A 16,063-nucleotide genomic window follows, 5' to 3' on the forward strand; every position below is an offset into this window, starting at 1 on the left:
AGTGTCCTAGAGGGGATTAGGAAGGAGGGGAGCATGGGAGATGAGGTCAGCTGATACAGGGCCTTCCAGATAAAGTGGGCCCATGGGGTAGTTCTGAGTTAACGAGTAATGTGACACAACTTAGGTTCTGAAAAGATAAATCTGGGTGATATTGTGAAAATAGACATTAAAGGATTAAAGACAAAAGTAGGAGACTCGGAGGCTACTGCAGTAATCCAGGTGAGAAATGATGACCCTATTGGACTAGGGAGGTGGTGAGAGGTATTTTATTATAAGTATAATTTTTTCATATAGGTATATGAAAATAAGTATTTGAATATATATAGAATGAAAAGATATCAGTATTTTCTAAGAGAGATGGAGGGTGGGGTGTGAGCAAAATAATGAAGTCAAGGATGACACCAAGGTTTTGTGGCCAGAAAAAATGGAAGGATTGAGGTGACATTTGGAGGGATCAGAAATTGTATAGGAAGCATGTTTGGGGAGTTTGAATTTAGATATGTCAAGATGGAGATGCTTGTTATACACGCAAGTGGAGATGTCAAGTAAACAGTTGGATATTTACAATGTGGAGTCCAGGGGAGAGATCACATCTTTAAGTCCCTTTTGCCACATAAGGTCATGTAGTCATGGGATTACTGCATGGCCATAACATCAAAAAGAAATGAGTGTAGACAGTGAAGAGATGTGGTCTGGGTGGTCTGGGTATGAACCCTGGGTTATTCCAAAATTTAGAAGTTGGAGATATCGGAAAGATACTGATAAAGGAAATTAAGGAGCAACCACCCAGTAGGAGGAAAATAATGTGAATAATGAATGCAAAGTGAAAACAGTGTTTCCAGAAAATATAGGTCCACTGCAGCTGAGAAGTTATGGGAAATGAGGATTGAGAATTGACCACTGGATTTAACAACATGAAGTTCCCTGGTGACTGGACAAAAGCAGACTCAACAAAGAGGTAGGGGCAATGGATGACAAGAGACAATTCAAGAGAGAAAGAAATTTCTTCAAGTAAAGTATACAAATGGTCAATATGCTCATGAAAACATGTTCATCATGAATCATTTGAGACATGCAATTCATAACCACAATGAGATACCACTTCACCAGCACTAGGATGGCAACAATCAAAAAATAACGAGTTGGAGACGATGTGGAGAAATTCTCATACATTGCTGGTGGAAATGTAAAAATGGTGCAGCTGCAGGTGTAAGATGGGAATGAAAGAATAAGAGGAGAATGGAGTACAAGAAGCTTTATGAAGGATAACCCAATGGAAGACGGTAACTTGTTGGATGTCTGGGATGATAGAGAGAAAGGAATCACAGTGTGTGAAATTATTATCCCCTGATATGCCTACATCACTTACACTTGGGAGAACTTCTGTAGGGTACTTAACATCTCTGGATTTTAATTTTCCATTTGTACATTGAGGATATCTGCCTCACATAATTGTTGAATGAAGTTATGAATAACAATGGAAAAGGAAGTTGGCTTGAGAACAGGGATGCTGAAATCCACAATACACATTGAATGAGAGGAAGTAACTCCCACAAGACCCAAGAGGAAGAAGCATCTCTGCTTTTTTTTTTTTTTTTTTTGCAATACGCTGGCCTCTCACTGTTGTGGCCTCTTCCGTTGCGGAGCACAGGTTCCGGACGTGCAGGCTCAGTGGCCATGGCTCACAGACCCAGTTGCTCTGCAGCATGTGGGATCCTTCTGGACCGGGGCACGAACCCGTGTCCCCTGCATTGGCAGGTGGACTCTCAACCACTGTGCCACCAGGGAAGCCCCAAAGCATCTCTGCTTTGAATGTCTCATCTGAGCCAGAGGGCAGGGTCTCTCAGTCCATGTCTCCCACCCATATCTCCTACCCCACTGTCCACTTAAGGGACAGTTTCTCTTTCAACCACCAACTGCTCCATCCATCATCAGGATGAACTCATTCCAAGTTGGGGCACCTGAGTCAGAAGACCGGGATCCTTGGAAGAGGAACAAATGGAGGATATTCTCCTCCGAATACTCCAGGATTACGAGGTCTTCAGTGACCATGTGGCAAAGGATAAGATATGAATGCTGGAATTGTCCAGTGTTGGATTTAAGGCTTTGCTCTGCCACCAACTATTTTGGGACATTGGTTACTTGTCCTGCAAAATGGGGATAAGTAATACCTACCCTAGAGAGTTCTTATAAGAGTAAGAAGAAATGATCTTTATAAAATGCCTGGGACAAAACCTGGTTCATGATAGACTTGGAAAGTCAAGTTCCCTTCCTCTTTCATTTTTTTTCCTCTTCTGCTTTAGGTGGGGGGGAGGGGTCAATGGGTGGTCACATCTTACAGTGCTTCTGGACTGATGGGCACTGATACCCAGCCATGACCAGTCACCTGGGATGCCAGTGAGAGATGTCATCTTTTTCCTTCTCAGCCTTCTGTTCAGCCTGAGCAGAAAGAGGTTAGAAAGAGCCTTATTATGGAAACTCTGCTCCTCTCTTATTCATGCACCATCTAGCGGGATCCTAGCATAACGTTCAGTCCTTTAGCCCAGAACTTGGCTTTCTGAGGTCAGAAGTGAAGCAGCTGAGCTTGCTGAGCTGGGAGGGGAACCAAGAGACCCAGGAATCTAGGCCAGCAGACAAAGAACCACAGATCATAGTATCAGAGTGAGTCCATTTCTGATTCAAGAGCTGGGACTCAAGGCAGAAGGCGGAGGCTTTGAGGAGGTGAGGACCCCCAGGGAGAGGAGAAGCTTCCCACAATACAGTGCAGGCTACATTAGGTCCTCAGGCAACGTGAAGCTGGATGTGGGTTGGGGAAACCAGGCAGTGTCATTGGAGTTCATCATGTCCTCTTTGCTTCCTTGTGGAGTCACTACCAGAAAGACCTTCAGCAGCCTCTGTGCTCTGGGTCTTGTCTGCTCCCAACTCTCTGTGGGAGTTGGGAGTAAGGGTAGCTCAGACACTTCACAGAGAGAGGTGCTTGTCTCCTTGGCACCGGCCCCCTAAAGCCCCAACGCCCTCCTGAGGGAGCCCCAGGTGAGGCTAGCAGGGAAGACTCATGACCAACCCAAAGCAAACCTATGGCAGGGGCCTTGATTATGTCCAAGTTGTCTGAAAAGGACAGATGTGGGAGAAGAGACTATTTTCAAACCTATGGGAACATGTAGAACATGTGACTTGGAAGGGGGTTTTGGGCTGGAATGGTAGGATTCCAACACACAGGGATGGGAGGAAGGGATAGGGAAAGGGAGCCGCCATTTCAGGCAGAGGGATGTGAGTGAGCAAAGAGGAGGCTGACCTAGGATCTGAGGCCAGCGGGGCCGTGGGGTGCTGAGGGTCAGTAGAGGAGGCAGGAGAGGGTTGGCTCAGACCTTCCTACAAGCCTCACCCCTCACCCCTCATAGCAGCCTCATCAAGGGGAGGTGGGAGAGGCACACTGCACTTCCATTCTAATGACCAAGTTCCCCTACCCCAGACAAGGAAGGGCTGAGGCTGCTTTCCTAAGAACACAAGTCCCAACTTGGGTCCCTCTCTGAGAAACAGAAGTCTCAGAAGGTCCAGAAACAGTACAAATTCCTTTTCCCACTCTGCAAGAGGTGGATTTAAGGTCTACGAGCTGAAGCTGAGGTTAGTACTAGTGGTCAGAGAAAAGGGCTGTGGCCCAGTGTATAATATACACTGGATACTCCCCCAACATACACACAGACACACACACAAACACACCGCTCGACACAAACCTTTTGCCCTATACAGGGTGCAAAGGAAGCCTCAGGCCAGCCCTCTGTGGGATCCCACCTACCCATGCTGCCTCCACGGACCCCCAACTCAGTTTCCAGCATCAAGGTCCTAACCCCTTCCTCTGCGGCGTGGTCAATATCTTCTACGCAGTCCCCATGCCTGGGCTGTGTTTTCAGAAAGACATATACCAGCCACACAGCAGAGGCTGTGGGAATTATCATGTGCAGGAAGGTTCTCTTTGGGAAGCTTCAGGAGGGGAGTGGTCAGGATATGAGTTAATGATGGAAAAAGAGCCCTCATCTTGCAGGGTGAGGATCCTGAGTGGGAAGGCAGCTTGGAGAGGTGACAGGGGATACGACAAGGCCATGTATGCCCAGGGAGTTGAGGGCAGGAGGGTCAAAGTAACACAGACCAGGGCAGCTGGAGCTGGACCAGGACTGAGAGATGCAGGTGTCTGCAAGGATCAAGCTCCGAGTGGAGGTGCCCTAGGAGTTCCAGTTCTCCTATCTCCTCCAATTAAATTATCTTCATGGCTTCACTTTCTGGCTTATGGACCTCACTGTAGACAGTATTAACAGGCTCCTTTTCTTCTAAATGTCGCTCACCAATACCCTAGGAATGCAAGACAGAGAGTTCCTAGAACAGCTGAGAGAGGCCCCAGAGGGACCCACATGGAACCAATGCTGCTGACATGAGTTGCACGTGAATTCCCCCAAAGCGCCCAGCACTGCACTGGCCCCAGTTATAAATTTTCTCAGTAAATACCACTGACAACCTGGAAAGAGTTAAAGAGACAGTGGGGCCAGGAAAGGCAGATGACTGGGTTGACAGGCCCAGACCCAGGTGAGGACGGACCCAGGAGAGCCCAGACTGGGCACAGCTCCCAGCTCTCACCTTGCGTGTGCCCTTTCGAGACTCCTGCTGGCTCAGCTCTGCGTACTGGATGCCACTATCATTGTCCCTGTGGTCCTCCTGCAATTCTGTACCTGAGTCATACACAGAGTGGAGCTTGAACCTGGGCCTTGAAAACCCTTACGCTCCCCCACTGTTATGAACCCCAAGGCCAAGGCCACACCCACCATTCCCTCTGCAGAGAGATTCCTTGAGCAGCAACATGCAGAAGGAAAGGAGCCAAGGGTCCAGTGGGGGAGGGGAGGTATCAGGGCAGGAGGGAGAAGTGCAACCTGCCTCTTCCAGTCTCCATTTTCTTCTTCTTCCCACGTGTCTTCCAAAGGTACAGTCCTCCTCCAAGGATCAACAGCACAGCCACGACAGCCCCTAGGATGCCTGGCAGGGGGTCAGCAATGACCTGTCCTTGTGAATCTGTTTCCCTCACACAGAGAGAATGAAGAAAGTTAAGGCAAGACAGAACCTAAAATACCCATTGCCAAGGGGAGATAGAGAGAGAGCAGGTGAAGAGCTCTGAAGGATCCAGGTTCAGAAGCTGAAGAGGGTGGAGCATGTCAGGTTCATCCATTCAACCAGGTCCTGAGCTCCTGCTTGGTGCCAGGGGTACAGCGATGAGCAAGATGGGGTCACCCGGGGGGGAAGACTGAGAAAATACCAAAGTCTGCCAGCCAGAGGGACTGCAGTGCAATAGAGGTTTACACCTTGTACACATGTCTTCAGGGAGGGCCTCCCAGAGGAGGTGATGCGTAAACTGAGTTTTGAGGGAGGAATAGGAGTTAACTAGATATTCAGCATGGGCACAGAATTCCAGGAAGGAGGGGCACCACATTTGAGAAATGACTGTGCCAAATCGCCAGCCCTGGGAGCTGCCATCATCCCACTGCAGCAGGGAGGAGCCAGGTGAGGAGGATCAGAGGGAGAAGAGTCTCTTTCCAGAGGGCTTTTTTTTTTTTTTTTTTGCGGTACGCGGGCCTCTCACTGTTGCGGCCTCTCCCGTTGTGGAGCACAGACTCCGGACGCGCAGGCTCAGTGGCCATGGCTCACGGGCCCAGCCGCTCCGCGGCACGTGGGATCTTCCCGGACTGGGGCACGAACCCGTGTCCCCTGCATCGGCAGGTGGACTCCCAACCACTGCGCCACCAGGGAAGCCCTCCAGAGGGTTTTGTGGGTCATGCTGAGCACTGAACTTTATCTGAGACTCCAGGATGGGGCTGAGGGGAGGGTAATGTGGGATTTTAAGTGATGCTGACACATCAGTTCCTCCCAGCAGCTCATGGGGGTTGGGTGAGAGGGGCAAGACTACACTCAGGATACCGGCTCACTCATTCATTCAATGAAATCCTGAACTGTGAGCAAACAGTGCCAGGAGCTTTGCTTGGTACATGAATTCAAAGGAGAACAAGACATGACCTCTGCCCTCAAGGTGTTCCAGGCTACAGCGGAGACAAACCCATAAACAGCATTGCTATTTAGTGTGGGGTGGCTACGGACTGCTCCTTAAAGGGGATGATGCTTGAGGGCAGGACAGTTACAGCACCTGCAGGGACCTGTGCCACATGAGATTGAGACACCCTTGTTCAAACTTTATTAATATCAGAACTATAACCAACCACAGGATCCTGTGTTACTGTGCTGGTCGCATACCCATGACCTGAGGGAAATCCTTGAACAGGAATAAGCAAGGAAGTGAAGGACTCTTTTTTTTTTTTTTTTTTTTTTTTTGCGGTACGCAGGCCTCTCACTGCTGTGGCCTCTCCCGTTGAGGAGCACAAGCTCCGGACGCGCAGGCTCAGCCGCCATGGCTCACGGGCCCAGCCGCTCCGCGGCACGTGGGATCTTCCCGGGCCGGGAGACCGGGGCACGAACTCATGTCCCCTGCATCGGCAGGCGGACTCTCAACCACTGTGCCACCAGGGAAGCCCGGAAGTGAAGGACTCTTGACTTGGGATGGCTGATGGTAGAGGAAACAGCATTTCCAGAGGCTCAGAAGCTTATAATAGCAGAACACATTCAGGAGCTCCAAGCAAACAATTCCGTGCGAAGTGTATGAGGTAAGAAACATGGGCAGAGGAGCATCTGAGCCCTGAATCCTACAGGGAGCCAGTGGGTCATACTCCTACAGATGACACAGATCAATTTCAAAATCCAATTTCTTTTCAAAAGATTACAGTGGACGCACTATGGATAATGGATGAGGTGGGGGAAGTACTGGAAAGCTATTGCCCTGGACCAGCTCTGACACTGCACTACAGCGTATGGGAAGGAAAGAGATGCCCAGCAGGCAGGCAGATAGGCACAGGCAGCAGGGAGCATGAGTCAGGGGAGGTGTGGGCCCTCAGGGAAATACATCTCTAGGGAACACCTCTGCGGGCTGCAGCCCTAGTTCTCCTCACCTCCCCCATCCCACCCCTGCTTTCCCTCCAGGACCAGCTGGGACTGGGAGCTGCTCATCTGGAGCTGGGTGGACAAGATTTGCATCAAAAACAAATCCCTGGGCTTCCCTGGTGGCACAGTGGTTGAGAGTCCGCCTGCCGATGCAGGGGACACGGGTTCGTGCCCCGGTCCGGGAAGATCTCACATGCCGCGGAGCGGCTGGGCCCGTGAGCCATGGCCGCTGAGCCTGCGTGTCCGGAGCCTGTGCTCCGCAACGGGAGAGGCCGCAACAGTGAGAGGCCCGCGTACCGCAAAAAAAAGAAAAACAACCCCAAAACACAAAAAAACAAATCCCTTGTTTCTTAGGGGAAAAAAGAGGGGGTGGAGAGGCGGGCATGGATGTGACAATTAAAAGCAGAGATGAGTTTTCTGTACCTCCCAGACTCCTGTATGGGGTGACCCGATGGAAAGTGGTGCTCATAACATAGTGGGGAGAAAAGCCCAGAACCCTCACCCCAGTGCAGCTGAGCTCCGAGAATGCCCCTCCCCTCTGGCAGGTACACTCACCATGGACACAGACTTCCCCAAGGTCTAAGGTGGCAGTTTTCTGGTCCACCTGGTTGCTGACCACACAGGTGAAGCTGGCACTGGGCTGCCTCAGGGGCAGGTTCACAGGCAGGGTCCAGGAGTTGGGGGCTGGTCCCAGTGTCACGCTCTGCTCCAGCTCCCTGGGGAGGCCCTTGCTCTGCCAGGTCACCTTCAGGTCCTCTGTGGCCCCTGAGGCTCTGCACTCCAGGGTGACATTGCACCAGCCTGGTGTGATGGACAGTAACTTGAACAGGATCTGGGGAAGGGGCACCGGCTCTAGGGTAAGAGGGACAAAAGAATGGAGCCTCACATGAGTGGAGAACAATACAGTCTGCACATTCTCATCCATCATCTCATTGAAACCCTGGCATCCTCCCTTTAATGATGGTGAATGCATTTTACAAGTAAAACACAATTTGCTCAATACTTACTACATAGCAAGTGACAATAAAGAAGGGAGACACTGAGTTAAGTCCTATGATATTTCACTAGATTGAGCAAGCCTTAAAAATCTCCAACAAGAAAATAAAACCTGGATACCACCTACCCAAGGCACATTATTTCTAAGAAAATGGGGTTTCCTCTGGAAGGGGAAGAAGTCTGGGACAGAAAGGCTAGTCCCAGATCAGGACTTGCCCTCTTCTGCTCAGATAATGCCTGGGTTTGCATAACCCGTAGAGAAGGAGGACATCTGGCCAGCAATGGGAGCCCAGAGAAAGGCCCTGTGCTCCCAACAGTGGAGACATTTGCGGGAGATGCGGTGGTAGCAACTAGGAATGACGAGTCTGAGTCTGGTTAGAATATGCCGCTGAACTTGAGAAGTGACATATTGATAACTTGGTCTTAGAAATCACACGGGGACCTAAAGCTATAACAGCCACTCTCTCACAGCAGGTATTTTCCTATGCAGACAGGGACTTTAGGGAAAGAAAGTGTTGGCTAAGTGAGGTTCTTTGGAAGTGTTGCAGTATAACCTTTCTCCCACGTCTATCGAGGCTTCTAGAGCTGGATTTGTGGAGTCTGCGAGTGAGGCTGGCCTTGGGCTGCTGAGTAAAAGGAGAGGAGGCACTAACTACGTGGGTTTATGAATTGTGGTAGGTGAATAATGGACCCCAAATACGTCCATGTCGATCCTCAGAACTTGTGAATATGTTAGGTTACATGGCAGAATGGAATTAAGGTAACAGGTAGAATTTAGGTTGCTAATCAGTTGACTTTAAAATAAGGAGATTGTTCTGACTACCTGGATGGGACCAATGTAATCACAAGTGTCCCTGAACGTGGAAGAAGGAAGAAGAGGAAGGAGGTTAGAGGGATAAGAATGTGAGAAGAATTGGTCCCACTATGGCCAGGTAATGTAAGCAACCACTAGAAGGTAGAAAAGACAAATAAATGAATCTCCTGGAAACTCTAGAAAGGAACACAGCCCTGCCAGCACCTCGACATGGGCCCAGTGAGACCCGTATTTGACTTCTGACCTACAGCACAGTGAGATCCTAAATTTGTGTTTTATGAAGCATCTAAATTATAGCAATTTGTTCTAGCAGCAGTAGACAACCAATACACAAATGAAGTAAATCTAGACCTATAAAGTACAACAATTGTTTTGGCAATATCATTTCCCCAAATTTCCATTCTCCTCTCCCAAAATACTGAAGTGGTTTATCCCTGCTGTGAATCTCAGCTCTGCTCACCATTTGCAGTAAACCCACTTACCCTCATTGCAGAGGAGAAAATAGAATCTGAAGGCTGGTGTCTGGAAGGAATCTTGAAAAATGGGACCTGTGTGAAACTCGTAGCACAAAAGAAGGAGGTAAGCCATGGCATGGGGTCAGATGCTGTCACTTACCATAGACGGTAAGGGGGAAAACTTGGTTACGTTCTATTCCTCCAGTGAAGCTGGCTCGAGCCCGGTACAGTCCACTGTCCTCAGAGGTCAGGTTCTCAATCTTCAGGGACAAGATGCTGGGCACATGGACCCTCTGCTGATACTTGTCCTGGAGGCTGACCCAAGTGGGAGCGTCTGCTTCAGCACCGACTCGCAGCAGGACTCTGTAATTTGAGTCAGGGCCAAAGCCCCATGTGACCTCCTCCAGGTGAGCTTCTTGCTTCCTGGTCACGTTAAACGATACAGAACCTCCTCGGACCCTGTGCAGAGGAACATGGACTCCAGAATCCTGAACTCCAGAGCCATGTGTCCCAGAACTCTTGACCCCAGGGCAGCAGACGCCTAGGGCATTGGAAACAGGAAATGTATTTTTGTTTTCAGTAACAATAAAGGAGAAAACCACAAAACCCATCTTTTAAATGAAATTCATCCAGTATACTCCCTTGATTCTTAGGAGGAAGCCTAGTAAAATGAATCTGAAGCAATTCTAGAATTAAGTCCTGGCTCTAGTGAATTGTAACCTTGAACAGGTTACTTAAACTTGCTAACCTGCAGTTTCCTCACCTGCTTCATAATGACAGTATAAACTGAATGAGATCATGGATCAAAAGCACCTGGCAGAGGCTTCCCTGGTGGTGCAGTTGTTAAGAATCTGCCTGCCAATGCAGGGGACATGGGTTCGAGCCCTGGTCCGGGAAGATCTCACATGCCGCGGAGCAACTAAGCCCGTGTGCCACAACTACTGAGCCTGCGCTCTAGAGCCCGTGAGCCACAACTACTGAGTCTGTGTGCCACAACTACTGAAGCCCGCATGCCTAGAGCCCGGGCTCCGCAACAAGAGAAGCCACCGCAATGAGAAGCCTGCGCACCGCAAGGAAGAGTAGCCCCCCCTCGCTGCAACTAGAAAAAGCCCACACGCAGCAACGAAGACCCAACACAGCCAAAAATAAAATAAATAAATTTATCAAAAAAAAAAAAGCACCTAGCAGAGTTTCTGTCAAACCAAATTCATAATTGTAGGAGGAGCTTCTTAAGTGTCTCCTCACATTCACATCCTTGTGTAATGCCCTCCCCTAGAGCGTGGGCTGCACCTAGTGACTGGCTTCTAAGGAATGGACCACAGCAGACTTGATGAATGTCACTCAGTGATACTAGGTTATAGGAGACTGTGACTTCCCTCTTGCTCTCTCTCTCCTTCACTCCCTCTCTTGCTCGCTCTGAGAAACCCAGCTGCCGTGTTGTCAGCTGTCCTAAGGAGAGGCCCACATGACAAGGAACCGAGGGAGCCTCTGGCCAACATCCAGGGAGGAACAGGGACCCTCAGTCCAGCAGCCACAGGAACTGCCTCCCATCGGCAATCACATGAGTAGGCTTGGAAGCACATTCTGCCCAGCTGACCCTGAGCTGATGCAGCCCCAGCCAAGACCTTGATTTCAGTCTGGGAGACCCTGAGCCAGAGGACCCAGCTGAACAGCTCCTCCGTTTTGACCCACAGAAACTGTGAGACTGTGCCTGGTGGTGTTTTAGGTACTGAGTTGTGGGGTGACAGATTACACAGCAGTAGATAGCTAATACAGATATGAAGGCTGCTCTCTTCCCTGTTCCTTCTAGGCAGTGTAGTAGGCAGGACAGGCTAGGCTGTGCTGCATAACAAACAGTTACAATACCTCAGGGTCTTAGAACAAGGGGAGTTTATATCCCCCACCACGGGTTCCATGAGAGAGTGAGGAGGGTGTCCTGTCACACGTGGCAGAGGTTCCACCTCCTTGTGGCTGCACCCGTGGAACCCACAGCATCCTCACAGGCTCCCAGCCCCGCAGCAGGGAGGGGAGACAGGAGAATCACACAGGGGGTTTCACTGCATCTGTCCAGAAGCAGCATGATCCCTGCTCTTGCTTTGTGGCCAGCATTTGTCACAAGGCTCTGGCTAACTGCCAGGGACTAGAACATGAGGGGAAGCATGATCATTTAGTGAGCTCTGCTGTCCCCGCCACCAAGACAGCACTTCCCTAGCCAGGCCCCAAGAGGCCGCATTAGGCCTTCCTTGGTCATTTTCCTGCAGAACTGTGACCAGTGGGCACATTCGCCTCAGGGCCACCTCCTCCAGAGCCCACCCTCCCGCTTCAGACACAGACCGCAGGGACCCAATACCCTCTTTCCTTCCTGGGGACCAAGGTAGGACAGAACAGGACCAGGGAAAGTGTCTTATCCTGAAAAGATGATCAATCTGCTTCTTCCACCAGGTCAGGATCCATCTGCCTGGGTTGGCCTCTGGTTTCCAAGGTCCCAATCCTCTCTCCAATTCAATAAATCCTCATTATTTCAGGACTGCCTCCCTCCTGCTGTACTTATTCCCATTCCTGGCTCTCAATGGAAGCAGAGAATAGCTCGTGCCAGCGTTCATATGCACAAGTATTTCAGATATTTCTTTGTATTTATTTAATCACTAAGTCACTTAACCAGGCATCTCCTCCAGGTCAGGTCTTAGGGGGGATCTCCCCAGGCCCCTCCTGTCACAGAGAAGGAGGCGCCCCAGGGGGTGAACTTGTCCTGGGTCACACAGGGCGGAGCCACACCTGGAGCCAGGGCTCCTGTCTCCCAGCCCAGTGCTTCTCCCCTGCAGGAGTGCCCATCACCTCCCCCACTCTGTCCCTGTCCTCCCCAGGAGCTCCCCTGCCAGCACTGCTCTCTCATCACCAGGATCAGAGCAGTTCCTGGAGGGTCATCCTCCAACTTGCCTCTCCTAGGAAAGGGGAAGCAAGTACTTAGAGGGGTTTAGCAGGACAAGGACTTCTGGCCAGCTGAGAGGGTTAGACAGCAGCCTAACCAGACTCCCCACTTGCTGGAAAGGAGGGAACCAGGGAGAGAAGGGGCTCAGCCTTCAGGCTGCAGGGAGGACCCACCCAGAAGGGAATGGTGAGCCCAGCTGCGCGGAAGATGGAAGGAGACGTAGAAAGAGGAAGGCGGCAAGAGCTGTGATCTACAAAAGATCTAATCCTGAAGAAGAAAATAAAGCCGGGGGGTGTGGTTACAAACAAGACAGAATAAAAGTTTATGTAAATAATACAAAATTTAACACTTACAAATCAACTTAAAATTTTGTCCATTTCCCTCCTCTCTCTCTCCCTCTCTCTCTCTCTCTTATGTAATCTTCCAACCCCAGAGCCTACGGAGAAAACTCTAAATAACAGAACATATTTTCCAGTTATGTAAAATTGAAGAGGAGGCCTACATTTTACTGTAGACATAAATTTAACTTGTTAAAAAAGAGGTCATGATTTACAAAGCTCATTCTTATTTCAAGACATCTGTTTATAAAAGTTCTCTAATTCATTAAATTTCATATAACTCCTGCAAGTTTATTTAGTGGCTGGGTTACTAAAACAAAAAATTAAAACAATAAAAGCTTTCCAACTTTCTCCAGAATTCATAATTCACTGGGTATTAGTATTTCCTCATTAGTTTTTACTTAATTTCCTTCTACATAATCATATAATCTCCCAGGAAGTCCTGTATGTGATTACGGTGTTGTCCAGTCTTCATTTCATTTTCACTTAACTCTCTATTGTTTCTACTTCCATTTCTCTTCTCCCGAAGTCCACTCCCTTCTGGAGCCTGCATTACCAGTCTACTGTTCCTTCTGTAGTTTCTCCATGTTCTTTCTACAAGTGGGTATACAGAAACCCTTAAATTTTAGAGGCTGCTGTTCCTTTTAACAAAGCAGAATTGCACTGTATTCAACATCTTTCATCTTGCTCAAGAAACCCAGACTAGAGTTGCTTCCTCCATCTCAGACGCAGGGTTCTGGTTGGCCCCCTCCCCCATAGGACAACTGTACAGGCTGCCAGTTCCCCTCTGAGTCCAGACCAGGGGAGCTTCATTCCCCAGCCCTTCCACACCAAGGAGCAGGTTTCTTTGTCTCCCTCCCTCTTCCCAGGCAGCTCCATGCTCTCCCAGCCTCTCTGTTATTGCACAGAAGCAGCCTCACCTCCCTGGAAATGTTTCCCTAATGCAGCCAAGGCTGCCTGAGCACGGGGGTCCCAGGCTCGCCACAACCAAAAGGCCATTTTGTTTTTCTGTTCACCCCAGGGCTCTAAACCAAATGCACTGTATTTGCTAAATAATTACAGAGCTGTTTTGTCTTTTTGTTCACCAAAGACTTTAGACGTGGACAGGGGACATTGCCTCCCTGCTCCCCCCAAAGGCCCTCCCTCCCAGCAGCCCGGGCCACTCACTGAGGAGTAGGCTGGTGAATCCCAGGAGCCGGGAGGCCCAGCAGAGATGGGGGTCTTCTGAGCAGGGCCCCATCACAGGCTGCCTGCCCGCCTGTGCAGCTGTGGAAGAAAGGTCTAGGAGGAGGGGCAGGAGAGAAGGGAAGCGTCACTCAGAGGGACACTTAGGCTCTTCCCCACCCCTAGGGCGGGGCTAGCATGATTATGCTCTGGGTTGACAGCCCACCAGCCTGTAGTAAGCCACTCAGATGTTTCCTATTACTATCCCCAGCACTTACAGTAGGACCTCAATAAACAAGTGCAGAATAAATGCACAAACAACTTCACTACTGGAGACGCCCCATCCCTGTGGTCACACCAGCTTGTTCGTCTCACACTCCCCACACTAGCACTCACTATAACTCCCTTACCTGTTTCCCTGGGGTTAGGCTGAGCCGCTCATCAGTGTCTGCCTATGGTTGAGCACAGAAGTCATGCTATTTCAGCCAGGGTAGACTGGGCCTCTGCTGCCTTGGGTGCCGTCTCCTCCGTCTTTACACTGTTTAATGAGTTTGGTTTTCCATAAACTTCAAATGTCAGTTGCTTAAGTAAGAAGCAAAGCTCTTAAGTAAGAACAAAGCTCTTTGGGGGAAGTGTCAACTCCCCATATCACAAATGCAAATATTGGCATTTACTGCTTGTACCCTTCTGGCTTTCCAGCTGCCCCTAGTGTTACTTATTCTCCCTACACACAGGGCAAAGCCAGACCCCACGGTATCTGATAGGCTCTTGTCTGCCTCCTTCCTACCATTTCCCTTTAAGCCTCTGCCAGGCCTGCTCCTGCTATCACAGAGGGGCAGGAATAGATATCTACACACCCCTCCTGGCCACAGCCTCAGCTGCCTCAGACCCACTCCCACCTACTGAGGCTCGGGCTCTGGCCTCTTCTCACCAGACTGAATACCCCACAACATCGGAGAACTCTTGGGCCCACACCGTAGGGGACCAGCACCATGTGCTTAACTCCTGGGCAGTGCCTCCTTCTCATCCCCACTGAGACTTCCCCCTCCGCTGCCCCAAGGCTGAGGAGCCCCATGCAGGACTGGCCCCATGACCATGCACTCAACATAGTCATGGCACTGTATATTAAACCCATTTTATGGATGTGAAAACTGAGACCAAGCGAGGCAGTGTAATCTGCAAAAGGTCATACGGTGAATCAAGCGTAGGGTCTGGGCTCTCGACAACAAACTCTAGAAAAAAAACCCCAACAACACAGCCACTGTCCCATCCCACTGTGTGGCCTTATGCAAGTCACCTGAGTCCATTCTGTGCTCCTTAAATTGCTCTGCTGAATCCCAGACAAGAAAATATCCAACGCTGGCTTATTCCCTCCAACCTCCTCTAGTAATGGGGAAATTACTGCAAAAGGTAATGAGTCCTGTGGTCAGAAACTTCTTGTCTGGGCTCAAAATCCAGGCAACTCACCTACTGGTCACTCTCAGAGTGATGGGGAGCAAGTTTCATATTTTCGCTCTCCCATGTCCTATAAGTCCTCTTGTGTTAGTCCTCTTGTGTTTGGGTCTGTAAACCATCTGCTCAGGATTTGGGGAGGGAGGAGGAGCCTAGAGAGAGGGAAACAGCAATGCAGCTACAGGCCAGGGGCACTGGAAGAGAGACAGACAGTAAACATTCCATGCTGGCAGAACACCAGGGACATTTTGTTTTTGTTTTTTTTTTTGCAATACGTGGGCCTCTCACTGTTGTGGCCTCTCCTGTTGCGGAGCACAGGCTCTGGACGCGCAGGCCCAGCGGCCATGGCTCACGGGCCCAGCCGCTCCGCGGCATGTGAGATCTTCCCGGACATGTGAGATCTTCCCGGACCGGGTCACGAACTCTTGTCCCCTTCATCGGCAGGTGGACTCTCAACCACTGCGCCACCAGGGAAATCTCTTAAGGCAGCATCTCAGCCACCTTGTGCAGCTGCAAACGTAAATCATCATCAACACCCCCAGCCTGTCTACCTCTTTCAAATTGACAAAGCATTTTCATCTATGAGAGACAGATAGATATTATTACAATTATCTTCCCATTTTACAGATGTAGAAACTGAGGATCCAAAGAGGTTAATGAATAAACCCAATATGTAGTAGAGCCTGGCCTGGGACCAGGTCCCTGTCCTTTCATACCAATGGTCTTTCCAGATCCAAGTCCCTCTCAGTGCAGTGAATCTCCCACACAAGATAGTTTCAGACCTTGAGAAGCCACATGAAAGGGGGAGGCCAGGCCTGTCCCAGGGCAGCCTCTCTCCTCCCTAGTACCATTCCAGGCAGGAAAACTAAGGTCTGTGGCTGCATCT

General features: G+C 49.9%; 1 protein-coding gene across 8 annotated transcripts; it reads right to left on the reverse strand.

Moving 5' to 3' along the window:
- Positions 1–985: 985 nt before the first annotated feature.
- Positions 986–15,306, reverse strand: LOC132438189 (CD48 antigen-like). 8 transcript variants are annotated; one of them, XM_060032184.1, is made up of 8 exons: positions 15,193–15,306; positions 14,136–14,263; positions 13,729–13,842; positions 9,455–9,835; positions 7,585–7,881; positions 4,924–5,058; positions 4,630–4,721; positions 986–4,347 (listed from the first exon to the last, which is right to left on the reverse strand). In XM_060032184.1, exons 3-8 carry the CDS (start codon positions 13,799–13,801, stop codon positions 4,252–4,254), a joined length of 1,074 nt encoding a protein of 357 aa, XP_059888167.1. In that variant the 5' UTR covers positions 13,802–13,842; positions 14,136–14,263; positions 15,193–15,306; the 3' UTR covers positions 986–4,251. The 8 variants fall into 8 exon arrangements, with proteins under 8 accessions (XP_059888167.1, XP_059888176.1, XP_059888157.1 ...); XM_060032193.1 differs by having other exon boundaries at positions 14,136–14,307; positions 15,193–15,302; XM_060032174.1 differs by having other exon boundaries at positions 15,023–15,299.
- Positions 15,307–16,063: the final 757 nt, after the last annotated feature.

The sequence above is a fragment of the Delphinus delphis genome, chromosome 1 (assembly GCF_949987515.2).
Source record: "Delphinus delphis chromosome 1, mDelDel1.2, whole genome shotgun sequence".
NCBI lineage: Eukaryota > Metazoa > Chordata > Mammalia > Artiodactyla > Delphinidae > Delphinus > Delphinus delphis.